At 38.7% G+C, this 22,840-nt stretch overlaps 1 protein-coding gene across 1 annotated transcript in view; it reads left to right on the forward strand.

The window, feature by feature from the left end:
* Positions 1-22,840, forward strand: part of LRP2 (LDL receptor related protein 2) — a 283,943-nt gene that overhangs the window by 134,616 nt on the left and 126,487 nt on the right. Inside the window, exons 11-19 of the mRNA XM_067741629.1 lie at positions 1,021-1,140; positions 2,292-2,444; positions 4,055-4,174; positions 9,213-9,341; positions 11,130-11,299; positions 15,362-15,585; positions 17,472-17,678; positions 20,176-20,378; positions 22,193-22,333. Of these exons, the coding sequence (XP_067597730.1) occupies positions 1,021-1,140; positions 2,292-2,444; positions 4,055-4,174; positions 9,213-9,341; positions 11,130-11,299; positions 15,362-15,585; positions 17,472-17,678; positions 20,176-20,378; positions 22,193-22,333 (1,467 nt within the window). The remainder of the gene's footprint in view (positions 1-1,020; positions 1,141-2,291; positions 2,445-4,054; positions 4,175-9,212; positions 9,342-11,129; positions 11,300-15,361; positions 15,586-17,471; positions 17,679-20,175; positions 20,379-22,192; positions 22,334-22,840) is intronic.

The raw sequence follows: 22,840 nt of genomic DNA on the forward strand, positions 1-22,840 counted from the left end.
AATCACGAGTCGGGAAAGTTTCAGTATGGTTGCAGGTGGCTTTTTTTTTTTTTTTTTTTTTGCGGTGTGCGGGCCTCTCACTGTTGTGGCCTCTCCTGTTGCGGAGCACAGGCTCCGGACGCGCAGGCTCAGCGGCCATGGCTCACGGGCCCAGCCGCTCCGCGGCATGTGGGATCTTCCCAGACCGGGGCACGAACCCGTGTCCCCTGCATCGGCAGGCGGACTCTCAACCACTGCGGCACCAGGGAAGCCCCGCAGGTGGCTTTCGTTACCTCCACATTTTCACTCTGACCCTCCTTTTCTTTCCATGATATTGCCTGCAATGCACACGAACGCTCTCATTGTTGCCACCTCCGGACTCATTTTATTAGAATATGAAATCTCCATGAGAGAGTTTTATAAATTCCAATAAATTGACAGGTTTTTTTTTTTTTTTTTTTTTTTTTTTCTGGTGGTCACTTATTTACCAGAATGAAGGATTTTCTACACACCCATTTTGATTGGTGGGTAACCATGCCTTAGAAGTTGTTAAATATTTTCAGTATCACTCTAATTTTCTGTGAGCCATGCCTGATTTCTTTTCTGGCGCCTGTGCTTGTTTCAGGGACTGTATTGAGAAGAATGTGACATCATGGAAGGAGTTACTCAGAATCATTAGGTCCTAGATAGCAATGACTGTGCTTGTGGTCAAGTAAGAGAATGTTGGCCATTGGCGTGTCTATAGCATCTTTGTCAGTCTGTGTTCTCTGTTCTGTGACAACATATAACATAACTGTCTTGTTTTTAATCTTGATGCACCTGAGTTCATGTCCTGGACCCAAAGCTGCTGTTTTCTTCTCCTCCTTCTCCTCTTCTCTCTCCTTCTCTTCCTCCTCTTTTTCATTTTTGTCAAGATAGTTAAGGAACTAAATGGGCACAGAAATTTCAGTTTCTAGGAGCTCAGTTTAGGTGGCAAGATGAGCACTTTGATTTTTCCTGAGTGGTTTGTATCTTTGGAGTGCAGCTGTCATTTTCTTCCAGGTTCTTATCAGACCTGCAAAGGTAACGAATTCACTTGCCCCAACGGCTTCTGCATTAATCAAAATTGGGTTTGTGATGGAGAAGGTGACTGTGTAGATAATGCCGATGAAGACGGATGCGGTAAGGAGGGGAAGAGCTTCTGATTGGAAAGTGTTTTCTTAAAGTGTTTTCCAGAACTTGTTTTTCCTACTTTCCTTGTTACAAATTATCTGTGTGACATGCAAGTTTCTGGATTGGCTGGGCTTAAGGGGAATTAGTGGATGGGGAGGAAAGAGGTGATTCCACTAGCTTTTCCTAAAAAGACCCCAAACTCAAATATAACATAAATTATAATCCTTTCCTGCCAATACTAAGGCCAAATAGGTAGGACAGTCTCTCCCCTGTCTATAGCCCTATCCAAGGTTTTCCCTTTAAGACTCTTATTTTAATTAGATGTATCTATATAAAAATAAGTAGGCTGGGGAAGGAGGGAAAATGTGATTTGTCTCAAGACCTTATAACCTTGAAAAATGACTTAGAGCTGGAGATTGTTAGTTGTGGGAAAGGCCACTCTCCAGGGAAGTGAGAAGGAGATTGTCAGTGATATTTGCCCCCTTCACCATGCTGTTATCATCAGCAGTAGTACCTCCAAGAGTTCAGAAGTTGCTGACACCATGAATAAAGCACGTCACCTTTGTGGGTCTAGCCCCAGGTATTGGGTTGGCCAAAAAGTTCGTTCAGCTTTTTCTGTAAGATTTTTATATTAAGAATGATGCTTGTTCTGGGAACATCCATTTGTTTCATGTTTCAGTGATCCAAGAAGTTGTTTTCCTACATTTGGGTGTTTCTTACACTGTTGACATTTCACTAAAGAAACGAAACAAAAACTGAACAACTCAAAATGACACACACACACACATAAAAACAAACATAGGAATCCTGGCATTACCTTGATAGCCCTATAGTTCTATTGTTCATGATTTAATTAACTAAATGTTCTCCTATGGATTATTCATCTAGTTTGTTGATAATTCAGGCCCACTCCTGCTTCCTCCTCTTATCTGGCTGGGAGTTGCTTCCCCTAGAAAGAGTGGAACTTAATGCCATTTGCCACTGCTTAGCATCTCAATAAAAGGTCAGTCGTAGAGTTAGAAACTACTAGTTTACTGTGAAATATAGGTCATTTGTAGACTTCTTGTCTACCTGATCTCTATCCTCTCTTAACCATGTATTGAAAAAGAGTTGGCTCTGCCTCTAATGTGACCTGTAGTAACTCTCTTTTTTCCCCACAGAAAGCAGAATTAACCGTACTTATGAATGTTACCCAAATGAATGGGCTTGTCCAAAGTCTGGAAAATGCATCCCAATTACTAAAGTTTGTGATGGGACTTCAGATTGTCCGGAAGGAGAAGATGAAAGCAATATCACTGTAGGACAACACTGTGGTGAGTATGGAAATTTATCTGGGCATCTTTCAGGTAAAGGTGTGTCTGTTTCTCTATAACAGATTGCCAAATACAGAGACTGTCAGTTGGTGTTTGCAGAACGAACAGTCCCACGACTTAGTGGCTTTAACCAGCGAACATTTATTATTTCTCACAGTTCTGTGGGTTGGCTAGCTCACTCACATCTCAGGATGCTGCAGTAAAAGCATGGCTAGTCCAGGCTTGTTTGCATGGTGGTGGAAAGGGCAAACCCCAGTGTACGAGCTCTTTTTTTTTTTTTTTTTTTTTTTTTTTTGCTATACGTGGGCCTCTCACTGCTGTGGCCTCTCCCGTTGCGGAGCACAGGCTCCGGACACGCAGGCTCAGCGGCCATGGCTCACGGGCGCAGCCGTTCTGCGGCACGTGGGATCTTCCCGGACCGGGGCACGAACCCATGTCCCCTGCATTGGCAGGCAGACTCTCAACCACTGCGCCCCAGGGAAGCCCTACAAACTCTTTTAAGCCTCTGCTTATGTCATGTTTGCCTAGTGTTCTATTGGCCAAAACAAGTCACAGCAAACCCAGATTCGATGGATTGAAGAAATAGACTCCATCTCTTGATGGGAGGAGCTTAAAAATATTTGTGACTCCCCTCTCCCCCTTCCCAGGAAGAATGGATTTAATGGTAATTGTGATGACTCTAAAGTGTTCTGGAGATTTTATTCCCTGGCTTATACCTATGGAAAAAGTGTTGTCTGGATATACTCCAAGAAGCTTCTGGTTTCAGGGATATGTACTTTTGAGTCAGTGTTTCTTTTTTCCTCCTGTGGCTGTAGAATATTCCCCCACCATCAACCATCAATTCTGTGGACAACTGACTTTCCTGTAAGAAAATATAATTCATGACCTTGATTTTATCAATAGCACTCTCTCTAAATTATCTAGTAGTTGCCTAGCAGTGGCCATTAACTATAACCCTAAAGTTTTGGGGATTTTTTTCCCTGGAAAAAAGAGACTTCTATGGCTTCTTTTTGGCATTTCATTTGGGGACCCTTTTAAATAGTCATAGTACAAAAGTTAGAAAACTAAAATTAACAGAAAAATATAGTCACCTGAAATTCCACCACTTGAAGCTAGCCATGATTAATTAACTTTTTAGTGTTAAAAGTTAAGAGTTTAGTGTTTAGTGTCCAGTGACTTGGGAATTCTTGGGAATTTCCTTCTATGATGTTGACACAAAGATAGACTTATGACCAGATTTTTCCATAAACAGCACTTCTGATGGATTTGCTTACACTTAGTTACAACTTGTTAAAAATATGTGCTGAGCTTTTAAAAATTATTATTATTAATTTTTTTACATCTTTATTGGAGTATAATTGCTTTACAATGGTATGTTAGTTTCTACTTTATAACAAAGTGAATCAGCTATACGTACACCTATATCTCCATATCTCCTCCCGAGCTTTCTCTTGCATTGTATTGCAGGAAGGCTTGAATGGTGACAGATTTCCTGTGGCTGCTGCATGCTTACTGAGCTTTTACTTTTGAAAGAAGAAGTTCTTACTTCTTGTAAATCAGCCTTGTCCAGAGGTCACCGTTCATTTCACCAAGTGTTTTTCTCTGTTTAGATGTGGATTTGTGTCCGTTCTTAGGCTGTGAGTACCAATGCCACAAGTCACCAGCTGGAGGGATGTGTTACTGTCCCTCAGGTTTTATTGTCAACGAAAATAGCACCCATAACTGTGTCGGTAAGTGACAGGTGGGAGGGCCTGGTCTTTCATCACGGTGCTTGCGCCATTGGTGGGATCCATGCCCTCTAACATCACGGAGTTTGTACTTGTGGATAGGAATGTCTATTAACAAAGAGCAACACAGTCCTCACCGAAAACATGACAGTATGAAGTTTTAACTCTGAGAAGCTTTTGTGAGGCACCCAAGGCGAAAGAGTGGTTGTGTGATGAGTGAGTTGACTAGCGATGCGTATATCTTTCTACCACCCGATGATGGAGGTAGTCTTTTGGTGTTTTGTGTTTTATGTACTTGGAAGCAGAAATGATATAGCCATACTTGTTAAATACAGTTAGCCCTCCCTATCCGTGAATTCCACAACTTCAGATTCAAATCAACTGGGGATTAAAAAAAAAAAAAAAAAGGCAGAAAGTTCCAAAAAGCAAAACTTGAACTTTCTGTGTGCAGGCAACTATTTATATAGCACTTAAATTGTGTTTGTAACTATTTACATAGCATTTACATTGTATTGATATTAGGCATTATAAGTAATCTAGGGATGATTTAAAGTATATAGGAGGATGTGCCTAGGTTATATGTAAACACTACACCATTTAATATAAGGGACTTGACCATCTTTGGATTTTGGTATCCTGGGGGGTCCTGGAACCGACCCCCGTAGAATGCCAAGGGTCGACTGTACTGAAATACTTCCATGTCGTTGGTAAATAGCTGCTGTCTTGAATCCATCAAGTACCTTACCCTGCTCCTCTGGCCTCTTCCCAGGATGTCCAAACCTTCCCAGGTTCCAGGAACTAGAGAGTGGTCACCCAACACAACAGAGGGTCACCAGGTCACTGATCCACTGACCACACTGGCCAGTCAGTGCCCACGCTGTGCTGGTTGTTAATCCCATTGATTTTCGAAGCTAATACTAAAGAAGAACAAACTCTATCATTGTTATTTCCATCCAGTGGCTGGCATTGAATTAGACACCAGTACACTAAATATTTCTGACATCTTTCCTATCTGAAAGATAAGAATGATTTCTCCTACTGGGAAAGTTTTGATTTTGATGTAAGCCAGCTTTGCACCCCACTGTGATTAGGAAGGGGTTCTTATGATGGGAGAATTAGACATGGCCAAGTATCATCAATTTTCAGTTTTTTAGGGTTTGAACAATGAATTTTTAATGCTCTGATTTCTTTTTCCTTCTTTCTAACTTTTGTTATATGAACAACAGACATACTAGCAGAAAGTGACCACAGGGGTTTTTACTGGTGTTGGGAAAAGGCATCTGGAAGGCAACTGAAACAATTCATTACTATGAAGTATTCATCTATGGATCTTCAAAAGATAGATGATTCAGAATTTTACCAGGATATCTGTGTTCTTTTGATACTCCGTAGAAATTTGAGATTCTTTAGGGTTTTTTGGATGAAAACAAACATGGCACACATACGAAATACTTTTAGAAAAGTATTTCTTCTGAAATAATTTCTAAAATATTAATATAATTTGGCCCAAAATATTGAATTTGGATAAACTTAATGAAATTATTCAGTCTTTAGTCTCAGCTCATGGCTTCCAACTTAATTATGGTGGATCTTAATAATTTCCTCATAGTCAGAAAAAATTTTAATGTCAGAAAGACTCTGGGGGGTTCCCTGGTGGTCCAGTGGTTAGGTCTCTGTTTCACTGCTGAGGGCCTGGGTTCGATCCCTGGTCAGGGAACTAAGATCCCACAAGCCATGTGGCACGGCCAAAAAAGAAAAGAAAAGAAAAAAGAAAAAAAGAAAGACTCTGGTTTACAAACTCTTGAGAAAGTCTATTCCTCAGTGTTACTGAGAACTATTGTAATGGGGCTCGCTCATTTACCTGTTGTATGCCAAGATTTTTATATCCGGTAAAGCAATCCAGTTGAGGTTGTTCTTGTGGTGTTCAAAGTAGGTAATTTTAGATTTCTAATATCAGGACCGTGTCCCAAAGTTTGCCCTGGATCTGATTGCTCCTCTTAAGTAACTCTATTCGACAAGACATGTTAAGATTAAATGCTTTATGCAAATCAGCCTGAGAGATCCTGAAGACTCAGGGAGAACTTTGAACTATTGAAGAAAGCGCCCAAATTTCTAATCGTCTCAGAACGTTTTATAAATAAAACATTTATGATCTGCAGTGACCATTAAGTGATATTATAGGACACTTTTTGTGTTTTATTATTATCATTATCATTATCGTAACACTGCAGATTCATTCAAGTCATTTAAAAAGACTTTTCACACAAATGTCCTCATGTGTTAGGTGGTTTTCTGACTTTGGAACCCCTGCTTATGCTTCCTGGCATCACTGCGAGGGCTGCATCCCTTTTTTCTCGGAGTGGTGCTCATCTGTAGGTATAAGGCTGCTCGTGTGTTTTTGCCAAATGTCAGGCTTCTCCACCCCCTTTACTGCCACCCAGCTGCCAATCCGATTTCCAGTCTCTTAGTTTTCTAGGCCTCTCTGCTTTCTCTTAGTAGAAAAGGAATTCCAGTAGAGATACCAGAAGCCATGTTCTCAGTATTACACTAACTTTTCTGTTTTTCCTCTCAGCCCCAAAGAGGAGTTAGGCAAAGGCACCCTTTGCCTCTGAGTTTTGAAGCTTGGTTAACAATGATTTCACATTTCTTTCAAAGAAGACTATATTTTGCCCTCTTTGTAAAGAGAACTCATTAGTTTCAATACATGACACGACAAAACCAGTTACACTTGTTTCAGCTGAGCTTTTAGGGGAAATGTTTAGGTCTGCTCTTTCAAGCGTTTCAAGTCTTTCAAGTTCAGCGAATACTCTCTTTATGGCTGTAATCCTCTGCATGGCTGACTCATCACAGAGGCTTCAGGTGTTGGAAACCTATACAACATTTACCATCTTAGATCTGGCTCCCCAGTGAATGCCTCAGTGGTCATCAAGAATAAAATGGAATAATCCTGACAAGAAATTTTTTTGTCCTTCCGTTCATCTGCTCCTGGTAGCCTTGCCCTGGCAGCGGAGCCTCTGAGGCATGCTGCCGGAGCAGTTTACCGGGGTGATTGTTTCTTATTGACAGGACATGCTGTTTGTTGAGGGAATGACATCGTGGTGCAGAGTTAGAGCAGGAAGGTCATTCAGCATGGTGGGATTTCACACAGCCAGGTGGATCAGAGGGTGTCCAAGGGGGTCTATGCTAAAAAACATTTTTTTGAATTACTTTCAAAGCAGTATTTGTTGGTAGGCGGGGACAAAGAATAAAAAGGAAAGTAGATCAAGGTAATGGGCTGGAGTATTGTAAAGCAGCATTTTAGTGTTTTTTACAGTTTCTACTACCTTTTCTAGTCTCTTGAAAACCTCAGGTCTCCTTTCATTTTTCTTGTCTTCCCTTTGGCTGACAATGGATACTAATTAGGCTTCATTCTTCTTCATAATGGAGAATAGAATCTTATTCAGTCATTAAAATTGACAGTGTTTATACACTTATTTAAACCTGTAAAGTATTTGTAGCCCAGGTGATAGGAAGGGCATTTGCACCCAAGAATTCCTAGTTATGACTTCACCCTCTTTTTGACATGAGAACTGCTCCCAGGGTGACTCCAGACCCTTAGACATAGTCATAGTGTCTTGCATTCAGAATGAGGTCATGACACCCTGGGAGTTTGAGGGCGAATGTCCTGTACTTTTATTCCTGCTGAAGCGAAGCCTCACGTGGTGCTTTCTTAGGGCTGAGGCGAGAGCACAGGAGACATAGATCAAATGTGGGCCTTTTATTTTTACCCACATGGCCTTTTATCTTGTCATGTCCAAATTGGATTAATTTTTTCTTCGTCACGGTCCTTGGAATGAAAGATATGCTGGTCAATGTTTTGTTATACTTGGTCTGGAGGGTAAATGGGAACTGTTATCTTGATCTCAGGACTTTCTTGGTCTTTCTTGCTGGGGAGTCACGAGATGGTGGGCCATCCAGCAGGTGTGGTAGAACTCAACTCACAACTCTGTAACTGTGATCGGATCCTAGAAATTCTGGAGAATCCTAGACCTGAGGGTCTCAGGAATTATAATTTACTTGAGAATTTCCTGAAGCCCTGGGGGGTGGGAACATTGTTGGTTTAGGCTGTGGAGGTCATTCTCCAAGGGAAGAGAGCGGGTTAAGGAGAGTGAAGAGTGGATGTGAACTTGGGGGGTCAAATGAAATATTTGGCACCGGTGGACCAAAGATAGACAATTTCTGTGCCCCTTAAGCTTTATAATCTTTGAGAAAGACACTTTCTTTCCCCCGCATACTGTATTGTTTATATGTCAATTATATTGAAACTCTTCTTACACGGTAGAACTGAGACTGTTATGGCATTGAACAGAGCTCTATTGTGTTATGGATTTTCAATAAGCGCTTATTAAATGAATGAATAATGCTAATGAATAATCAGAAGAGAATATATTTTTCATGTCTTAAAAATGATTTTAATTTTGGTTACGATTTTTGACATCAGAGAAAAGGCAGCTGGGTAAACAGACCTTTGCAGATACTTTATTGCAGGCACAGATTTGTGTCTTACTGAGCCACTGGATATAAGGCAGTTCTTTCTGCAGTGATGGAAATGTCTGTGTCTTCCAGTATGGTAAACACTAATCATATGTAGCATTTGAAAGGGGGCAAGTGTGACTTGGAAATTGAATCATTAAATTTATTTTATTTTAGTTAATCTAAATATAAATTTGAGAAACTGCAGAGGGCAGTGGCTACCATATTGGAAAGCACAGTTTTAAAGGGATGCATTTACACTAAAAGTCAGATATTTTGTAAACCAACATTAACAAATGAAATGCAAAGGCAACGTGTCCAAGCGGTGTTGTGCATCACCTGCAAAGTTATCCTTTACATAGATTTGAAAAAACCTTGGGTTTTCCCTAGTATGATGATGCCTATTTTTTTCCCCCTAGAGGGTACTTACTTAGGCAGGGGCATCACCATATTCCTGTATAGCTTGTCCAAGATTTTTTTCAGAAATGCTGTTAAACATGATTACAAACGGTTATTTCCTATATGGTAGATTTTGATGATTGCCAGATGTGGGGAGTTTGTGACCAGATATGTGAAGACCGAATTGGCCATCACCAGTGCCACTGTGTAGACGGGTATATCTTGGAGCACCAGCAGCGCTGTAAAGCTAATTCTTCTTGTGAGTAAATTAAAGACACTTGTGTTTCTGAACAGTAAACTTCTGATGACTATCCTCTTTCCATAGCAGATGACAAAAAAAATATCAGCATTGATGCGGATGGCAAGGTTTTATTACCACAAATCAGGAGTGGCTCCTGCTGTTGGAAGAATAGGTCAACATTAATTTCATACTTTGGTTATTAGGGACCAACTTGTGGATTAACAGGGTTTTTTTGTTTTTTTAAAATTTTTATTGGTTGCTTGTTCACTTTGGGACTGGAATATTATGTCATCTATCACATAAATTTTATGAGTACATTTGACCTACTTTTAATTACTATACTACCATATGGTGACGAGTACCAATAGGCATTGTTTGTGCAAAATTTAGAAGTGGTTCAAAATGGACCTGCTAAATTTGGATTAGTTTGTGAAAATGCCCTCATTCTAACAGTACTGTGGCAGAGAAAAGTCATGAAAATTTGTTTTAAAAAATTGGGCCTCCCAAAGCATTTTTGTCACCATGGATTTCTGTGTAATAAGATCTTTACTCTTTTTTTCCAATTGTTTCTTTCACACCTGTTTAAGGTGCCTTTGGGGGCTTTCTGAAACTTATCTGCACACATGATCTATGAATTGACCATTTTCTAGTTGTTTTTGTGTTGAAATACTGATATGCTGTGGACGAACTTTTAGATTTTTACAACTGATTTTTACCATTTATTTATTTTTGAATAGATATTATACTCATATTTTCAAAAATTTAAAATTATTTAGAAGATATATGACATCCCCCCACCATCTCTGTTCCCCTCTGCCTAGTTTCCCACTTCTCCTCTCCTATGGATAATCACTGTTTATTTTAATTCTAGAGATTGTTAAATGCATAAATAAGAATATACAAATATAGACACAACCCTATTTTTACATATATGGTGGTAAACTGTACATCTTCATATATGCATAAATGCATAAATAAGAATATACAAATATAGACACAACCCTAGTTTTACATATATGGTGGTAAACTGTACATCTTCATATATGCATAAATGCATAAATAAGAATATACAAATATAGACACAACCCTAGTTTTACATATATGGTGGTAAACTATACATTCTTCATCTTCCTAATGTTGCATACTATATTTTCAAGGGCTTTCCATATCAACACAGACAGCTTTTTTTCATTTTTTAAAAAATTTTGTTGTATTTTTAAATTGAATTATAGTTGATTTCCAGTTTTTCAGGTGTACAGTATTTTTTTAATAGTGGCAAAATCCATTTTTTTGGTTGTATATAATTTATTTAACTAGTCCTTTACTTATGGACTTTCATATTATTTCTTACCCTCTGATATTGTAAACAAGACTTCAGTGAATAACCTTATTCATTTTGCATTCTTGTGAGTATACGGGTACAGCAAATTTGAATCCACCATTGCCATGTTTTTCACAGAGTGGTTTCCCACTAATCCTTAAAATGTGTTTTGTGTTTTACACAATCTAAGGTTGCACCTGGGGTAAGGTGCCCACATCATCAAAGATTCTCGATGATACCTCAGTGTCATTGAACTAGCAATCAGGACATTCGAGTTCTTGGCAGACTCTGTTCCTAACTTACGGTGATTTTGGACATTTCATTAAGCCTCTTTGTGCCTCAATTTGCCCATCTGGAAAATGGATAGAATGACATATATGTGTGCCTCAGAAGGTTTAAAACCAAATAAGAAAACATAGTTGTAAGTTGCTTCATCATCTTTGTTCACTTGAAAGACTGATAATACCTTCCTTCTTCACATTTAGTTGGTGAGGCCTCTGTGATCTTCTCCAATGGTCGGGATTTGCTAAGGGGTGATATTCATGGAAACACCTTTGAGATCCTGGTAGAATCTCAACATCGTGGATCGGCTGTGGGTGTGGATTTTCACTATCACCTACACAGAGTCTTTTGGACTGACATTGTACAAGATAAGGTAAATAGAAATTTCTGGAGTGTAGCTTGGGAGCTGATAGAACTCCAAGCACAAAGTGTTGATAGCTTTTCATTTTTAGGGGAGTAGAGGGGAAAGTTCCTTTGTTTTCTAACAAAAAAGGCCCTTGAGATATTTTATGTTAATCAGCACCTTTTACAGCTATAGTATTACATGTGACCTATTAAACAAAGCACTCTATTATATGGATTAGCCTTGAGCAACTTTTAATTTTATTCGAAATGGAGTCCAAAAGCCTAATTAAAAGAAATAGTAGACATTCTTTCAAAACTGGGTAGATATTTGGTAGTAATTTTTGAAACTTGATCATTTAAAATGTAAAAAGTATTCTGCTTTCCTGTATGATAAAAATCAGATTTTTACCTGCATCTTCTAAATGGAACAGTAATTGAGGATTGGGTAACAAATATTGACAGTATTTTGTTTAACAGCCAAAATTTCATTATGCTCTCTTATTTGGAAAGTGTGATGGATCTGATTTCAACTTTGAGTAATGCAACGGAGATTGTTAAAACATAAATTTTAGAGACTCCTAAAGAGTTATGGAGTTTTATTTCTTCCCTTACATTTCCTTGTACCATTAATAAAATTTTAATTCAATTAACTGATAATTTGCATAAAATTTCTAAAAATTGAGACTTCGAATTATAAGCAGATCTGACTTAATGACAACTAGAAATCAAAACAAACCACTACCACCTTCTCCACCAAGAAAGCCACATTGAATTAAACTTTCTCTAACTACGAAGCATTAGAAATGCAGGCTTTTTTTGTAAACCCAACTTTTTATATATGCCTCATATGCTTTCAAAGAAACTCCCTGCCCCCAGTAACCCATGATGTAAAATAACAAGTCTCCAGTGAATTCTTTTTTTTTTTAATAGATCTTTATTGGAGTATAATTGCTTCACAATACTGTGTTAGTTTCTGTTGTACATCAAAGTGAATCAGCCATATGCATACATATGTCCCCATATCCCCTCCCTCCTGAGCTTCCCTCCCATCCTCCCTATCCCACCCCTCTAGGTCATCGCAAAGCACCGAGCTGATCTCCCTGTGCTATGCTGCTGCTTCCCACTAGCTAACTATTTTATATTCGGTAGTGTATATATGTCCATGCCACTCTCACTTCGCCCCAGCTTCCCCCTCCCACCCTGTGTCCTCAAGTCCATTCTCTATGTCTACATCTTTATTCCTGCCCTGAAACTAGGTTCATCAGTACCATTTTTTAGTTTTTTTTTTTAGATTCCATATATATGTGTTAGCATAGAGTATTTGTTTTTCTCTTTTTGACTTACTTCACTCTGCATGACAGACTCTAGGTCCATCCATCTCACTACAAATAACTCAATTTTGTTTCTTTTTATGGCTGAGTAATATTCCATTGTATATATGTGCCACATCTTCTTTATCCATTCATCTGTCGATGGACACTTAGGTTGCTTCCATGTCCTGGCTATTGTAAATAGAGCTGCAATGAACATTGTGATACATGTCTCTTTTTGAATTATGGTTTTCTCAGGGTATATGCCCAGTAGTGGGATTGCTGGGTCATATGATAGTTCTATTTTTAGTTTTTTAAGGAAACTCCGTACTCTTTTCCATAGTGGTTGTATCAATTTACATTCCCACCAGCAGTGCAGGAGGGTTCCCTTTTCACCACACCCTTTCCAGCATTTACTGTTTCTAGCTTTTTTGATAATGGCCATTCTGACTGGCATGAGGTGATACCTCATTGCAGTTTTGATTTGCATTTCTCTAATAATTAGTGATGTTGAGCATCTTTTCATGTGCCTCTTGGCCATCTGTATGTCTTCCTTGGTGAAATGTCTATTTAGTTCTTCCACCCATTTTTTTTTTTTTTTTTGCGGTATGCGGGCCTCTCACCGTTGTGGCCTCTCCCGTTGCGGACCACAGGCTCCGGACGCACAGGCTCAGCGGCCATGGCTCACCGGCCCAGCCGCTCCGCGGCACGTGGGATCCTCCCGGACCGGGGCACAAACCCGTGTCCCCTGCATCGGCAGGCGGACTCTCAACCACTGTACCACCAGGGAAGCCCTCTTCCACCCATTTTTAAATTGGATTGTTTGTTTTTTTGATATTGAGCTCCACAGACTGGCTGAATGGATACAAAAACAAGACCCATATGTATGCTGTCTACAACAGACCGACTTCAGACCTAGGGACACATACAGACTGAAAGTGAAGGGATGGAAAAAGATATTCCATGAAAGTGGAAATCAAAAGAAAGCTGGAGTAGCAATACTCATATCGGATAAAATAGACTTTAAAATAAAGACTGTTACAAGAGATAAGGAGGGACACTACATAATGATCAAGGGATCAATCCAAGAAGAAGATATAACAATTATAAATGTTTATGTACCCAACATAGGAACACCTCAATACATAAGGCAAATGCTAACAACTGTGAAAGGGAAAATTGACAGTAACACAATAATAGTAGGGGACTTTAACACCCCACTTACACCAATGGACAGATCATCCAAACAGAAAATAAATAAGGAAACACAAGCTTTAAATGACACAATAGACCAGATAGACTTAACTGATATTTTTAGAACATTCCACCCAAAAGTGGAAGAATACACTTTCTTCTCAAGTGCACACGGAACATTTTCCAGGATAGATTCCACCTTGGGTCACAAATCAAGCCTCGGAAAATTTAAGAAAATTGAAATTGTATCAAGCATCTTCTCTGACCACAACGCTATGAGATTGGAAATCAGTTACAGGAAAAAAACTGTACAAAACACAAACACATGGAGGCTAAACAGTGTGCTACTAAATAACCAACAGATCACTGAAGAAATCAAAGAAATAAAAAAATAAATAGAAACAAATGACAATGAAAACACGATGACCCAAAACCTATGGGACGCAGCAAAAGCAGTTCTAAGGAGGAAGCTTACAGCAATTTAATCTCACCTCAAGAAACAAGAAAAATCTCAAATAAACAATCTGACCCTACACTTAAAACAACTAGAGAAAGAAGAACAAACAAAACCCAAAGTCAGTAGAAGGAAAGAAATCATAAAGATCAGAGCAGAAATAAATAGAAACGAAGAAAACAATAGCAAAGATCAATAAAACTAAAAGCTGGTTCTTTGAGAAGATAAACAAAATTGATAAACCCTTAGCCAGACTCATCAAGGAAGAAAGGGAGAGGACGCACATCAATAAAATTAGAAATGAAAAAGGAGAGATCACAACTGACACCGCAGAAATACAAAAGATTATAAGAGACTACTACAAACAACTATATGCCAATAAAATGGACAAATTCTTGGAAAGGTACAATTTTCCAAGACTGAGCCAGGAAGAATTACAAAATAAATAAACAGACCTATCACAGGTAATGAAATTGAAACCATAATTAAAAATCTTCCAACAAACAAAAGTCCCGGACCACATGGCTTCACAGGAGAATTCTATCAAACATTTAGAGAAGAGCTAACACTGATCCATCTCAAACTCTTCCAAAAAATTGCAGAGGGAGAAACACTCCCAAATTCATTGTATGAAGCCATGATCACCCTGATACCAAAACCAGAAAAAAACATCACAAAAAAAGAAAATTATAGACCAATATCACTGATGAACATAGATGCAAAAATCCTGAACAAAATACTAGCAAACAGAATCCAACAGCACATTAAAAGGATTGTACACCGTGATCAAGTGGGGTTTATCCCAGGAATGCAAGGATTCTTCAATATACGCAAATCAATCCATGTGATACACCATATTAACAAATTGAAGGAGAGAAACCATATGATCACCTCAACAGATGCAGAGAAAGCTTTTGACAAAATTCAACACCCATTTATGATAAAAACTCTCCAGAAAATGGGCATAAAGGGAAACTACCTCAACATAAGAAAGACCATATATGAATTCTTTTTTTTTAAAATCCAAATGACTGATTTGTGCAACAAAGATAGGTCCCTGGAATGAAGTATAGGAAAACTGCTCCCAGTGAATTATGCTTAAGAAGTGTAATAATTTTGGTTTTTCTTTCAGGTTTTTTCAGTTGACATTAATGGTTTAGACATCCAAGAAGTTCTCAATGTTTCTGTTGAAGACCCAGAGAATCTGGCTGTGGACTGGGTAAATAATAAACTTTATGTTGTAGAGACCAATGTCAACTGCATAGATATGGTAAATTTGGATGGAAGCCAACGGATTACCATTATAAGTGAACATTTGGGACATCCTAGAGGAATTGCTGTGGACCCAACTGTTGGGTAAGTTATGTGAAAACATACTGATTCCAGCATTTTTGGAGTTTTATTTCTCCCCCTGTACACAAAACATCCATTGGCATAATTGAAGGTTAATCCTGACTTCTTTAAGTTCTGTACTCTAGAATCCATGTTTATTTCATATCTCTTTTCATAGAAGCTTTAAAGGAGTTGCCTAGATATAATCCAATTTGAGGATATGCAGTCCAAACACACCTACTGGTGTCCTAAAAATATGTGATATTTTGGGGGTATGAGTTTTATTCTTAGTGTTTGCCACATTCTCCTGGCTGAGAAATTGGATTCTGTTTTCTGACTTTAATAGTATTGTCACAACTAAACCATTATTAACATGATCACTCTAACGTAAGTTGTAAAGTTGTTTTAAAGAGGGGATAGATCTGAAACCACTAGGTGGCGTTGCGAGGGGCTCTGAATATTCTTTATGTCTCAGCGCAGAGAGAATTCAGCGAGAGGCAAAGTGATGGATAAGAAGTGATTTATTAGAATAGGATGCTTGTGAGGCTTACAAGCCGGCAGGCGAGTGTTGTGTTGCCCTGAGCACTTAGCGGGTTACATTTTTATAATCAAAGGAAGAGAGGGGAGGGGGAGAAGACCACCTTCTTTTTCATTCTTTGAGTCTTCCATCATTAACTCCTCCTATACGTTGGGCGGGGGAGTTTTTGAACCTACATGGTGTCTCCGGGACTGTCACAGCACTATGGAGAAATTATTTCAGGTCTCAGTACAATGAGGGTCTTTCACTTTGAAATTTCACCTTTCCATAAGTTATTGTTTTTGCATGTGTGCAAAGAGAATGTCCTAGGGGTCATTCACTTGTTGACATCACTGGGCAGATTGTAGACCTTATTTTCCACTGTTGTTTTATTGTTTTGGGGCGTGTCTCATGCTTCTGTTGCATGGTTTTGTTGGTAAGCAAGTTGGCTCGGTTTTGTTGTTAAGCAAGCCAGCCTGGCTTTGATGCTAAGCGACTTGCTCTGCTTTATGAGTCAAGCAAGCCCACATTGTTTCAGGATTTTTCCATTACTTTCTTGAGTGATCATTAACTTACTGTGGTCTCCCAAAGCCCCCTAAAGTTCCCTCTCTATCTGCAGTCCCCTAATGTGGTTTCTAAGCTAACTATTTGATTACCCTACTCTATCCCCTATCAGATCTATCCCTTTTAGTGATTTCTTGTTAGAGACTGAGGTTGAGATGTCAGTGTTAACACCTCATCACAAGTTGTTCAACTGTGAATCAGTCCAGCAGGAGTGATAATGCTTACTTTTCTCCAGGTGTAAATTAAAATTTTCCTGATCTTCACATTTGAGGCCAGTTATGGGAGACTAGCTTTCTCCTAGATTTTCACAGTTGGGTCTTAGGAGCCTTGGATGAACTTGAGGCTACTTAAGTGTTGGTGAATGGTGATTATTCATTTCTGTTTCATGATTTCAGCTGTCCTTCCTTGAAAATGATGTATATGTTCTCTAGACTATGCCTTAGAGTGAGGAATTAAGGAGGGAAATGGCTTGATAGTTTTTTCTTTTTTACAGCCTTTACAGGCTGTAAAAAAGAGAAGTGAAGGATGGAGCCAGGGATCAGGGGAGAATATTAAGAAGTTAAGAAGGTAGATATGCATTTTTTTTTTTTTTTTTGCCTGTCAGTTAGTGCATTTTAATAGTTGCTATTTGGAGTTGTTGACTCTCCTGATTGGCCCTCACAATTTCTGATTTTTAATACTTTAAAATTTCTCTATTGTTTTAAACCCCCATGGTTCTCTAATCAGCTAGAGGAAATTGCCATTGATCCAAACATACAATCTCAAAAAATATTTTCTAGGTAAACTTGTAAAATAACTGATTCTTTCATCTTTTGGTTTTCTTTTGTAGTTATTTATTTTTCTCAGACTGGCAGAGCTTTTCTGGGACACCTAAGATAGAAAGGGCTTTCATGGATGGCTCCAACCGTAAAGACTTGGTGACAAGAAAGCTGGGATGGCCTGCTGGGATAACCCTGGATTTGGTATCAAAGCGTGTTTACTGGGTTGACTCCCGGTTTGATTACATTGAGACTGTAACTTATGATGGAATTCAAAGGTAAGAGGTATTTTTTTTATATCTTTATAAGTTTTGGGGAAATACATAAAATTTATGGAGAGAGAAACTGAAGGACTAGAATTAAAAGATTGCTTTGTTGGTTGACATAACTTGAATGATCTTTGTGTTGGCATTGCACGTTGTGACCTGCTCTGAGTTTTAGTTTGTGTTCCATATTAACACTCATTAAATATTACCTACAGCATTTGTTCTTTGATTTCTCTTCTCCAAGCCCTCTCTCACTCCCAGATGAAGCACATTATTTTCATTAACTTCCGAGTCCATTTATTTGTTTGGGTTCCTTATGGTTTGTTTCCAAAGATCACTTTATCTTTTAGCTTTCTATCTTCCCTCCAGTAAATAAGTTTTATTATTTTTTTAACATTATCTGGTGGGAATTAATTGGGTTTTATACTGCTCTTATATATATTTCAAATCTTAATGAGAAATTCTGACTTTACCTGATACACTTCAAAGACATTTAAACAATATTTGAACGCAGAGTATGGCATGCCTTTTTCCTTCATCTTAGTCGGATTAGAGCTCACTATAAATTAATTAAATTGTTACCTATTTTAGATCCTCTTCTTTTGGTATTTTCAAAAACTGGTTAAAACATGGTCTTTAAATTTTGACCAAGAAAAATTACTCTAGCCAATTTGATTTTTCCAAATGATGTGATTTTATTGTTTTCTCAATGAAAAGAATATTCTAGTTTGGGTTTCTCCTTTGTCTCTATTTTGTAAGGATGGTATCACAGTTTGCCACTGGATTTTATATTCTTAGAACAATCTCTACTTGGTTAAATGAAGTGATTGGATATTAAGGCTATGACGTATTGTCACTGAAACTGGTTCCCATAGTGAGGATAGGAATTAATTTAATGAAAAAATAATCATATAAGTCATATAAAAACAATTGAGAAATTGCCTAATTTGTTTTCACTTTCACGGTTGTTTTGGCATTAATTTTATAGTCTAAATATTTTTATGCTATGGTTAAAGTAAAACATAAAAATCAATGGAATTTCAGAAAGATTCGAGTGGTTTGCTGGCTTGGAGAAACATGGAGGAGATACTAGAACTCACGAGTACAGCTAAAATCATAAAGTCATTGCCTCTTGCTTTACCAGCAGGTGGCATTTAGATTTATGGAATTTATTATTATTATTATTATTTTTTGGCTGCTTTGTGTCTTCATTGCTGTGTGCGGGCTTTCTCTAGTTGTGGCGAGCGGGGGCTACTTCTTTGTTGTGGTTCGTGGGCTTCTCATTGCGGTGGCTTCTCTTGTTGCAGAGCACGGGCTCTAGGCTTGCGGGCTTCAGTAGTCGTGGCACACAGGCTCAGCAGTTGTGGCACATGGGCTCAGTTGCTCCGCGGCATGTGGGATCTTCCTGCACCAGGGATCAAACCCGTGTCCCCTGCATTGGCAGGCGGATTCTTAACCACTGTGCCACCAGGGAAGTCTTCTAGACTTCTGGAATTTGCTAAATGAAAAAAAAAAGCCCATTAATTTTAATGTACCATGTCACTATTGAGTGTTTCAAAGTTTGCACGCACTTGCCATCTTGGGTTTCTTTGTTTTTTTCACGTGCAGTGTGATTCCCAGGGTTAGTATCTTCAAGTCTTTTCTTAAAGCTCTATTGTGCTCTTTAGTTTTTCAGGGCTGCTGAGATTTTTCTTTGAGGTCTTTCTCCTATGCCAAAAGAAAAGAGGTTTGTTCACGTACCGTCCTCTACCTCACTTTACTTATGTGGCCTCAGTGAATTACTGTTTCTGTAGATGCAGTCATGGCAGCAGTATTGATTTCTTCCCCTTGCCTAGCACCTCTTACCTGTGTTGTCTTCCATTTTAGTGGCTCTGGGCACTCTGCCTCCACTACAAATATGCTCAGCTGACGGTTTCGTCAGGCAGAGGCATACCAGTGGTAGCCCTGCTTTTTCCCCTCCCTGGAGTGACATCAGGAATGAGTCTGTGTGTTTGCTGTGGGTTGAATTCTCCAGCTCACTGTCTTGCTCCCTAATTGCTGAGAAATGGTCAGTGGTGCAGCGTGGAGTAAGTGTTGAAGTTGTCTACCAGACTTCCAGTCCCTTGTTACACTCTTTCCCCTACAAATGTCAAAATGATATTTCACATCTTAGACCTTTTATATGTGGAGCAACCTTAAAAGAATGAAGAGCAGGTGGGAAAACAGTAATTTTTCAAAAGATCTAGAACAAGCAAAGACGGAGACTGGAATTTAAGTGCCAAGGCTCTTTTCGAAGAGACAATAGGAAAATCCTTCTAGCGAGTATAGACAGAAATACACCTGCGTCTTAAAATGTTATAGACAGAAATACACCTGCATCTTAAAATGTATCTTGACTATATATTTCTATATTTGTAGCAAGAAAGTTTTTAGCTTTTTAAGCATTTACGTGAACTAATTCCACCTTTTGTTTTTTTGGAACTAATTCCACCTTTAATCAAAATTGTATGCTATATATCTTTTGTAACAGGAAGACAGTAATTCATGGAGGCTCAAACATTCCTCATCCCTTTGCAATAAGTTTGTTTGAAGATCATGTGTTCTTTACCGATTGGACAAAGATGGCTGTAATGAAGGCAAACAAGTTCACGGAGACTGACCCACAACTGTACTACCGGTCTTCCCTGAGGCCTTTTGGAGTGACTGTTTACCATGCCCTCAGGCAGCCCTATGGTAGGCCCCTCAGCAGTGGAAAACCATGCTTGGTACTGGCCTTGGTAGAAAGGTTTTCTCAAGGTTCTCATGAGATTTGGGTGGCATTCTGAGATATATGATGGGTTATCTAGAGAGTTCAACCCTCTGAAATTGGCTTTGCAGATTGTTGGCATTCTGGAGAACTTGATGTATTTCAGAGTTAAAATGCCCAATCTACAAAGAACTTAGAGGTGTATTTAACAGATATTTATTCGCACCTGCAGTATACCAGATCCTGTCTACAGGCTGGAGAAAGAGCAGCAAACAAAGCAAACTAAAATACCCATCCTTATTCTACGGGAGGAATCTCCCAATTCAAACTTCTAATATTGCAGTCGAGGAAACTCGACTAAGTGGTCATTTTAGGTAGTGTCAGAGCTTTTTTTTCCCTTCTTCTCTGTTGTATATTTATGACACCTGTTGTTTGGTTTGCATTGTTTCTGTCATAGGTCAGCTGGGTTTGGTTATCTCTCAGGCTGGTCACTTATCAAAGAAAAGAAATATTTTGATTCAGACACTGAATGTTATTTTATAGTACTTACGTTACTTATGTTGTTTTACAGTAAGTTTTGTTTGTTTCAAGGTTTTAAATTGACATGACTGTTTAGACTGTGTACACAGCTCCCTTCTGTATTTGCTCATTCATCAAAGAAAAGAAACACAATAAAATAGACTACATTGGAAGAAAGCTTAATATCAGTGAACAGTAATTCAGAGAAAGGCAGATTTCACTTTAAAACTGTAATGCTAAGTGATAGGTCTGGCTAGGATGGAGAGAGACTATAAAGTAATTAGGTTGATTAAAAAAACTCAAACCAACCAACCACTAAACTGATAGATTCAGATGACTACCCTTCAATGTCGTCATCCTAGGAAACAAATACTTCATTGGAAAATATATACTGTACCTGAAAGTATATACTGTATTAGAAAATACCTATTTGGAATAATCAGTTCATGAGCTACTAAATTCACATCTGCCCTTGACCAAAAATATTACCCAGTTTTATTATCTAAATTATTTCTATTATTTGCTTCAGAATTATACCTGCCTGTGTTTCTCAAAATTAATCTACCCGAGAAGGTGAAGAGACTATTTTAAAGAATAACTCAAAGGCTAAGAAGACAATTTCAAAAGCAGACATTTTTAGCTCTGACAGCCTTGTGTACAGTGAACTTCCTGATGTCACTGCTTTGAGAATGGTTTTTGGAAGTATAAACTGGTTTGTGTTTCGGACATGCAGGGTTTTGGAATGAGATCTGGATTTGAATTCTAGTTTAGCTATTTAACCACCGAATAATCTTGAGCAAGTTGTCTCACCTTTTGGAACTTTGGTTTCCTTTTTTGTAAAATTGCGATAATATTTACCTCTTAGAGGCATTGATTGTTAAGTTGTCCTACAAAATAAGCATCCAGTGAGTTATAGTTATTTACTCTATTTTTTGAATGGTAAAAAATAATACTAAGGTTATTTGGGGGGCAGTTATATTTTAGTCACTGAGGCTAGCAGACAGAGTATGTTACAGTTATAGGGGGGAAAAGATCCCCCAAGGTTATCCAGTTGCAGGAATCTTGTCTTTTTTTTTTTTTTGCCACCATCAGTTTGAGAGTAGATTCGAGAGCAATGATGACATTGGGAGCAGCTAAATGTGGATGTATTCAGTAGCAACCAGTAATGATGTCTCCAAGGAGTTTCAAACCCATTTCACCACAGGTCTCAAAATGGCTTCGCATGTCTTGGATACATATGCATTTCTAATTGAGATTTAACCATGTGCATTTTCCCCTCCAGCTAGCAATCCATGTGCAGATAACAATGGGGGCTGTCAACACATCTGTGTCCTCAGCCACAGAACATTTAATGGTGGTTTGGGCTACCGTTGCAAGTGCAGGCTCGGCTACATTCCGGATATGGATGACTACCACTGCGTTGGTAAGAAATCACTTTTGGACTGTCTTTCTGACGGTCAGCACAGGGGTATGTGCTGCTCTTGGACTGGGCCAGCTCCCTGTAGCATTTCTTCACAGGAAATAAGCTTTTGGTAGCCCACGGGCATCTTCCTTTGTAGGCACCTTTCCCTTTGTACAAAGAGCTGTGTTTGAAGATGTAAATTTCTGTCCTTTGGGACACATCTAGGGTTTCCTTGGGCTCCCCTTTCCCTTTATTTCCTTCCTGAAATCTCTGTCTCTTTTTAATTTTTTTTAACATCTTTATTGGAGTATAACTGCTTTACAATGGTATGTTGGTTTCTGCTTTATAACAAAGTAAATCAGCTATACATATACATATATCCCCATATCTCCTCCCTCTGGCGTTTCCCTCCCTCCCACCCAGCCTATCCCACCCCGCTAGGTGGTCACAGAGCACCGAGTTGATCTCCCTGTGCTATGTGGCTGCTTCCCGCTAGCTATCTATTTTACATTTGGTAGTGTATATATG

The sequence above is a fragment of the Pseudorca crassidens genome, chromosome 6, assembly GCF_039906515.1.
Source record: "Pseudorca crassidens isolate mPseCra1 chromosome 6, mPseCra1.hap1, whole genome shotgun sequence".
In the NCBI taxonomy this organism is placed as follows: Eukaryota; Metazoa; Chordata; class Mammalia; order Artiodactyla; family Delphinidae; genus Pseudorca; species Pseudorca crassidens.